General features: G+C 35.2%; 1 protein-coding gene across 9 annotated transcripts in view; it reads left to right on the top strand.

Annotated features, from left to right (window-relative positions):
- Positions 1-8391, top strand: part of LOC120773793 (tight junction protein ZO-1) — a 74717-nt gene extending 66326 nt beyond the window's left edge. For 8 of the 9 annotated variants that reach the window (XM_040102911.1, XM_040102903.1, XM_040102894.1 and 5 more), the window contains 5 exons: positions 135-342; positions 404-677; positions 961-1090; positions 2662-4781; positions 7660-8391. In XM_040102911.1, coding sequence (XP_039958845.1) covers positions 135-342; positions 404-677; positions 961-1090; positions 2662-4781; positions 7660-7883 — 2956 coding nt within the window. In that variant the 3' untranslated portion in view covers positions 7884-8391. The remainder of the gene's footprint in view (positions 1-134; positions 343-403; positions 678-960; positions 1091-2661; positions 4782-7659) is intronic. The other variant, XM_040102955.1, reaches the window with a different exon arrangement.
- The last annotated feature ends 504 nt before the right edge of the window (positions 8392-8895 follow it).

Genomic DNA, 8895 nt, shown 5'->3' with positions numbered 1-8895 from the left:
GTTTTTTTTCCCCATGTATCTAAATATTTTATCTTTCTCATCCTCTGTTTACCCGATTTGGTTGTCACTTGTCCTTCAACTTGTCCCCATCTTAATTTTTTGATAACATCACTACGAAAAATACTTTGCAATAGCCGCAATAACTCCGTTACACAAGCTGATTACAACAAACTGCCGAAAAATCCACATTTGATTGTACCGACATCGAATATAAACAATAACGCCAGTAATGGATCATCGACAAATGGTACTGGCCCATTTAAACCAGTTCCCCCACCCAAACCCAAAAACTATCGCCCACCAATGCAAGGAGGTAACAGCACAGGTCAGTGGGAAAGTGGGGTAAGTTGAAAACATTTTTCTAAAATGTATGTATTTATTTAAAGAAAATATTCATTGTTAGGACTCGAGCTCTCCGCGTTCACCAAATGGATTTTTTTATTCGTCTTTGGCAGCTTCTCATCATCATTACTCCCAGCAAACACCTGGCTCACCAGGCCCTGGTAATAATAATAACAACTGCATGCAATCAACATATAGCAGCGGTGGCAATTACGTTCAACAGTCACAATATTCTGCTCCTCCAGTCAACGGATATGTTGGTAACCACCACTACAACGGCGGCAGTGGTACAGGGCCTTATATTGCTCCACATCGAGGCATGCCAGCTCCAATTGGTAAATTAACTGCTAACCAAAGCATTAGTGTATAAAAATTGGATTCAATTAATTATCTATCGTACAGTTCTGATATGGAATAACTGAATATATATGGATACATAAAATATACATATATGTATGTAGTTCAGTTGGAAATAAGTTTATTCTGCCTCCACTGAATACGCTTATATTTAAGTGGTGCATTTGTATTGAATTAAATCCATTTACTCAAGATTAATTTTATTAAAAAATAAAGTTATATTGATCGTCCTGTTAATTGTAAATGTATCTTTTGCTTAAGGAAATATTCCCTCACATACACCTGAACGAAACCCACTAGATTTGGCTGGCAGTCGAGAGCAGCGCGGATCCGCATTTGAATTATACCGCAAACCTCAAATTGGCACAACAGCGCACCATCACAACATGAGGTAATGATCGCGCATAACATACTTACATTGCTGACATATATACACATACAAATTCCCTACAAATGGAAAACGTAGATATTGCTCTGAACAAGTAATCAAATTATCAATAAGTTCATTCAAAGTTCAGCAATTTATTTATATTTTCCATAGTTATATCACTGCTTTCAAGGATGTGTGTTAACGAAAAATGTTTTTATTTTTGTTTTATTTACAAAATATAGTTGTGATTTGTTCCGGTTAATGCTAATCAAAATTTATTATGTGCAAAGCAAACCTTTCATAAATATTGCAAAAATAAAAACAATAATTTTTTACGAGATATCACCTTTATTTTGCAAAACCAAAGAAACGAAAATAAAACATTTTTCGGGATAACATTTTCACTGCATATTAAATTCTTAGAAAAGGAAAATATGCCTTGCTTAAATCCCTAAATTTACTTTTTCTTAGTATTTGTAATTAGTTAATTTCTAAATGCCTTATAAAATGAGGTTGTGGGTTATAATGCATTCACATAGTTAATAGTTTAAATCTACTTCTACTTAAGAATACGTTTACATACAAATATTAATATATGGTACAAAACTAACCCATAAATAACATTTTCGAGATCCATTTCCACCCCCTTAGATTTTCTACATATATTTGTATTTAAATAATTTTTTGGTGCAAGTTTTAAATGAAAATAACTCCGATTGGTATTGCAAAATAAAGAGTAGGAATATTTTTTACAAAAATAAAATAAACATAACCGAAGTATTCACAAAAATATATTAATACGAAAAGAATTTGAAAATAATTAAATAAGAAAAAAAAAGCACACATACAAATTCAGGGCATTAAACCGTAAAAATCAGTTAATAGAGTATGTAATTGGTATTTTTTGAGACTTTGGAGATTTGTAATACGATAAGGGCAATAATAAAATCACATTTCACATTTAAAAACAAGAAACAAGGATTACCACCTCTGCTATCAATCTCTACTTTCTTCCTGTAATCTACCTACTTTATCTTTCTTTTATATAATACATTTTGTGTATCCACTTTTTTGTCACTGTACTCATTACACATAAGCAGATATACTCGTACATTGCTCTTGTAATTATATCTAATTAGTATTTCCTTACATCATGGCGCAGATTTGCAATACGATTAGTCCATTGAATAGCAAATGCTCAAAGTTAAAAGTGAGAGTTAGTTTTGTAAAAACCTCTTGCCCCAATCCAAAGTCCAAAAAAGTACAACAAGAAGTTATCAATCTATCATGATCAATTAAAATTTTAAGAAAAGTAATTTCATTCTTAATTAATCGCATTTGAATAAGTTCATTACGATTAAATTTTATATGTCGTTTTTCAGTAGAACCAAGTAAAAACTATACACATTCTTATACACTGAATTGAGACAAACTAAATGAAAAAGAAACCTCCCAGAATTAATTTTCTCGTCAAACCAGGTTTTAACATATTATAGAACATTTTTATTTGCGTGTATGTATGAAGCCGGTCAGAAAGCCCTTTTCTCTTGAATTCATTTCTCAATTTTCGATTCACTCAATAACATCTTTAGCGAAATGGAGCCATATGAAGAAAGATTTGAGGGTTGTTATGCGATGTCACCACCTCCCCCGCCACCAGGTCATCCATGTTCACGTTCAATCTCCAGTTACCCAGGTCAAATAGCTGCACCACAACCGTCTCCAAATCATAATGCTGATTATTACACTTATCAAATGCCTAAAAAGTCTTACCTAGAAAATATAATGCCTCCACCTTTGCCACCGCACAAAACGAAGAAGAAATCAGTATTGAAAAGTCCTTTGGTGGCTATTAAAAATGCTTTTATTAAAACAACAAAGCCTCTAAGGCGTATGAACAGTATGGTTGAACCAGAACGAAGGCCGAAGTCATTGATTAAACGACAGCATTCAATGCTTGAACATGGTATGCAAAGACCCTACTACCCAGATGAATACCCCACATATCCAGCTGGATTTGAGGATCGATATTTCCATGGATCGCAGAGAAGTGGGATGGCTTCCCATAACATGATGCCAAGAGAAAAATATTATAGACAACGATATGACGGTCATTACCAGCATGACTTAATAAATAGTACATATCAAAATTTAGAAAGTGAAGATATATATGGAAATATTGGTACGGTTCCTCGAAAATATAGAGGCTCGACAGAAGAGTATACAATTTCCGAACATGAAGATTTATATGCAAATAGAGCTTTTATTGATTTGGAACGCCGACAGGCTGAGGCAATAGCGGCTGCTAATCGAAACGGTCGGAAAATAATACGACGGCATAGTACCACGACAGCCGACCACATTGGTCGTAAAATACCAGTTTTTGATTCTTCCATTGGGTCAGGCTATAATCAGGGCGTATATAAAAGTAAAATGGATGCTTTTAATCCACAAAATCACCGTAGAGCTCCAAATTCAGAACTTATGACACGCAGACATTTTTATAGTTCGACCGTGAACGAAATGGTGGAACCAACTTATCAATACCACAAGGATCTGCCACGCGATGTTCGACGAAATCCACCGAATGAATTTAAAAAAGAGATTCAGGGAGGGAATAGGGAGCAAGGTTGCAGTTCACATAGTAGTAGTCAATCAGAGCGTGATGACAAATCCGAACGTGAATCAATTTACCAAAGTAAACGTGAAGTCAAAGACAGTGCTTTAAAAACACGTGCTCAGTTAAGGGATCAAATTTACCAAACGCGTCGGGAAGCATTAGATAGCATGGCTGAACCAATATATGTTTCCAGAAAAAAGGAGACTGTTCGTCCAGAGCCTATATATGAAACTAAGGAAGAAAGTATTTTGCATTCACGTGAAAATGAGACTGATGAGAAGAAAGAAGAGTATACTGATTGTGCGATTTCTGAAGGAAATCAAATGAACGAAGCCTTAAGTCGATCAGACCTTCAGAAATCCTCAGACACAATAATCGAAAATACAGTAGCACAATCGCCCGATTATCCAGAAACTAAAGCCCCTCTTGTTCAAAGTGAGGATATAGATGATGATTTAGATGGCACAGATAAGGACGAGGCAACATTGTGCAAACTTCCCAGCAACGAATTAAAAGAAAGCGATGCAGTAATGCAAACATCAAGTAACGAGTCTCGTGACCTCTTAGACGAAGTATTTCCTTTAGTTGTAGAGGGGCCACCAATAAAAGCTGTAGAGTCACCACAACCAACTAAATGTATAAACACTCGTCCACCACGTGTACCATTTCATATTTCAAATATTTTAAAACGCACAGGACCTCCACCTAACGCAGCTATGGCAGACAGCCGTACATCTCTAGAAACACAATACACATCACAAGCAAGTTTACCTGTAGGCCCACCAAAAGCAAGTAGTACACCTTATACGAGTAACATATCGTTACCGATAGCTGGACCTATACCTACAACAGCTCCGCCTATTGCAGCTACATCATCTACAGATGCATTTCCATCCATCCCATGTGAGCCCAGCACCACACGTGGAATCTTTGATTCGAGTGGAGGAACGCTAGCGGACGCTGTTTGGAATGTTTCTCTCCAGATACCACCGGGCGCCATCCAAACTGGCGTGAGACAAGAAATATATTTCACAGTTAGTGATCCAAGGTTGGGAGAAGCCGTTGGTGGACCCCCACTGGATATGGAAAACGGTTTGTTTCATCACATACATACATAAATGAATACAATTCTTTTTAGGTGTAATAGAAATAACAAAAATTCACTGTACGTTTGCGACACGACCTATTTTATTTACTGCTTCTTGTATAACTCTCTCGCACAATTTCGCATTACTACACTTTACTGCATGCAGCTGGTAATAGATACAAATATGCATGTGTATTATACTCATTTAATTATTAATAAAAATAATACCAGAAAATTATGTAAATATACACTGACAATAGCAATTAAAAACAAGTAAGGAAGGGCTAAGTTCGGGTGCAAGCGAAAATTTTAACTCTTGCAACCTACAATAATCAAAGCCAAGAAAATAATTTAAGGTGTAAAACTAATCATATAGAGTAAAGTCGGTTGGATGTTCGATATTAGTTATATAAGGGCTAGGCCAAGTTTTCTCTCAAATGCATCTACATATTTTGTGCACAAAGATACACTGTTATGAGTAAAGCACACACTTTTATTTTCATTGGGATAACTCACAGACTGTTCGACATATGCGGTACAAAGTCACCCCGAAATTCGAAAATCTTAATAATGGGTTGTCAAAAAAGTCTTGCGGTATTTTCATTGAATTTTTTTTTTTTTTATTGAAATTGAAATAAATTTTTGATGACTCATGCCCAACTCTTGACCCATGCTACGGCTGCTACTATGCCGGTCTCTTTCGACCAATTCTGCGATTTTATCGCAATTTTCGACGACAGGCCGGAACGTGGCGCATCTTCGACCACCTCTACACCAGAACGAAAACGTTGAAACCATTGTTGTGCGGTGGAAATGGAAACTGTATCGGGTCCATAAACTGCACAAATTTTATTGGCGGCTGAGATGTATTTTTGCCTTTATCGTAGTAGTACTGTAAAATATTCCGCATTTTCTCTTTATTTTGCTCCATGTTTGCGACGCTATAACTCACGAACGACTTAAAAGAAACAACAATCAATCAAACACGTGTTAGCGCGTGAAATGAGCTAGAACTACGCGCTTTCAGCGCCACCTAGCGAAAATACCGCAAGACTTTTTTGACAACCTAAGTCGATTCAACCCATTTTTGACATGCAGTCATACCATTATAAGAGAAGGATTATCCCTTAATTTCAGTTATATGTATATATCAAAATTTACCGAGATTTTCGATCAAAAATCAACTATAGTTACCGGGGTCTGAATATTCGGTACCTAGGGGCTTGAATAGTTTTTTGGATTTAAACAATTTTTGGTCATAAGATGACGCACACTAAAGTCATTATTCGTGCAAAGTTCTATCCCGTTATATTAATTACATCTAGATTTGTGTACTAGAAACTGAACGAATCAAGCGGAGTTAAAATTGCTGAGAAGTAGGCGTGGTTTTGGTCCGCTTTCCTCCATTTTAACAATGTGATATAAGAATGTAAGAAGAATGTCACATACTAAATTTTGTTGAAATCGATTTTCACCAATAAGTGGGCGGTGCCACGGCCATTATCCAATTCTCACAACGGCTCCTATAAAGCTTTCCAGTAGTTTTTAACAGCACTGTTATATGAGAAGTGATCGGGGTTATCCTCCAATTTCATCCAGCACTATCGGTAGAAGTTCTTATAAGATTTGTACGCAGCAAATTTGGTTCTTGTAGCTTAAGAGGGGTGCCAAGCCCACTTTTTCAAAAAAAATTTACCACAGATGCCCCTTGCTACTGCGATCCAATGTGTCAATATTACAGCTTTATAGGCTTTGGGGCTTAGTTACGGCTCTTTATATGTTTTCGGTTAATGGCAATTTGTGGCACTGGTCCAATTACGCCCATCTACAAACTCGTAATTTTTTTTGTACCAAAGGAACCCACATAAAATTTCATCGAGATACATATCTCAATTTTTACTCAAGTTACAGCTTGCACGGACGGACAGACAAACAGACTGTCACTTTCAACTTTTCTTTACATCCTGATCTATTTTATACATATATACATATAACGCTATATCTATCTCGCTTAATTTTAGGTGATACTAACCGTTAGGTGAACGAAACTATAATACTCTGTATAATTACACTAAATTTGCGAAAAAACAAATGCATGTCAACACTATTTCTTTCGTAGATGGCAATTTTGAAACAGAATAACATTATTTATAATAAAATATTTAATATTTAGTTATTAATTTGAAACGTATGCTACGGAATTAATTGAATTCCGCAAACGAAAATTCCCATCCAATCAACCGCAGCCTTTGAATTTGGCACCGTAACTCTTGTTGTTTTCCTTTTTGTATTGCTATGTGTATAATAGTGGTATTGTAGTAACGTCCATAAAAAACAAATTATATTTGTAAGCAGATACACATACGAATATTTGTCGACATGGAACTATAATCAGGACAGAATTAATTTTGAAAAGAACTAGCACAAAACGATATTGTAAATTATTTGATTCAGTTCAGTAGAAATTAAATCTTTTCGCACACGTTTTGTGAAATTGCTTCCAATTCTTGTGTTCGGTTTGGAAATATCGGCAAAGAATGGCCTTTCAATTAAAAATTTCGTTTAGAGAATCAGATAATTAATTTTTTATGATCTGTACTAATCTATGTATTTTCACATAGGGACACGATAATTGCAGATTTCTTATTTCTAATTAATGTTATGCCATTAGCATTGGTTTTTAGTGTTAGCCAATTAATATGTACCTACATACATATGTACTTCGTACGTCTTTGAAGTTGTTAATCGAAAGCATATGTCTGTATGTAAAATTTTTTTAGCACACTGTATATAAATCAAAGCTTTAATAATACAAACTGTCAAAAATAAATAGTACGCATATGTATATCATCAATCTGACTTAAATTTAATATTTATTCGTAGGTGAAACAATGTTATCTCCCTTAGTAATGTGTGGTCCACAAGGGCTCGAATTTCTTGTGCCAGTAACACTTAACATTCCACATTGTGCGGGCAGAACAGCATCATTGGGATTGGCGTTGAAAGCGACCGACAGCGAGAAAAACTTACATACGGAGTGGGACAATATCGACTTACCAAGCAACGCAGCTGCTCATACAGTCTCAGTGAAAGTGGATCATTTCTAGAATATCAAATTTTGTATTTAGTTTAAGACGTAAATATCGTATTTATTTATAAGAGTCATTCTATCGAAATTTCTCCACCAATAATCAGTATCCGCAAATATTTAGTAATTAAAGAAAACAGAGTGTATTTGTAAATAACAAAATATTTTTACACAGACAATATTACATCCATATGTTTGCAATATGCTGAAAAGTGCAAAAATATTTGTGCCTTTAATTAGGTATTTTAACACAAAATATGTTAGGACCCAAAATGTGTATAGTTGTTAGAATGATTTCATTAATATAAAGGTTAATACTTGTATGTCAATAATAAGAATATGACAGGATCGTAGACAATTTTAAGGTTCTCTTCATAAGCATAAACTAATTGGAAAGTATTGTATGCTAAATACATACATATGTATGTATATAATAAGTCTTCAAAAATATCATTAATATGCGCATTTTTACATACTAATTTAACGGTTTACTTATTTTGAAAATAAATACTAAACTTCTTATAAAATTTTTTTTCACGATAAAAGTCGTTGGAAGGAGCTTGAATTTTTTCAAAAACCATTTCCATTACTGCGACGAATTTTATTTAGAGAAATGTTGAGAAATAGTTTTCGAAACTAATGCTATGTGTAATAATATCAGTATTATGTAAGGCGGTATACAGGTGTCCGAGGCCGTTGGTAATCTTTCATTGGAGGGGGCTTTTTACGTGGCGGGTCCCAAACCCAGCGCACAACCCTATGTAGGGGATGTTTCGCCTTCTCACTTTAGCTCGCCTTCGAACGGATGTTCTTATGCTATCCAGAGGATACTTGGTCAAAGACCGCAAGTTGTGAGTTGCTTGAGCCATGTGTAAAAGAATCGTTTCTGACCACCCCCAAGTGAATGGTGATCAGAGAACTTTCCTCACTTGTGTGAACTTCTACACATGACTCCATCCTCCAATCGAAAAGCCACCAACCATATCGATAATTTTATAATAGACAGAAGACACGTCTCCAGTGTTCTAGAC

The sequence above is a fragment of the Bactrocera tryoni genome, chromosome 1, assembly GCF_016617805.1.
Source record: "Bactrocera tryoni isolate S06 chromosome 1, CSIRO_BtryS06_freeze2, whole genome shotgun sequence".
Classification (NCBI taxonomy): domain Eukaryota; kingdom Metazoa; phylum Arthropoda; class Insecta; order Diptera; family Tephritidae; genus Bactrocera; species Bactrocera tryoni.
This window is presented reverse-complemented; position numbering and strand designations above follow the sequence as displayed.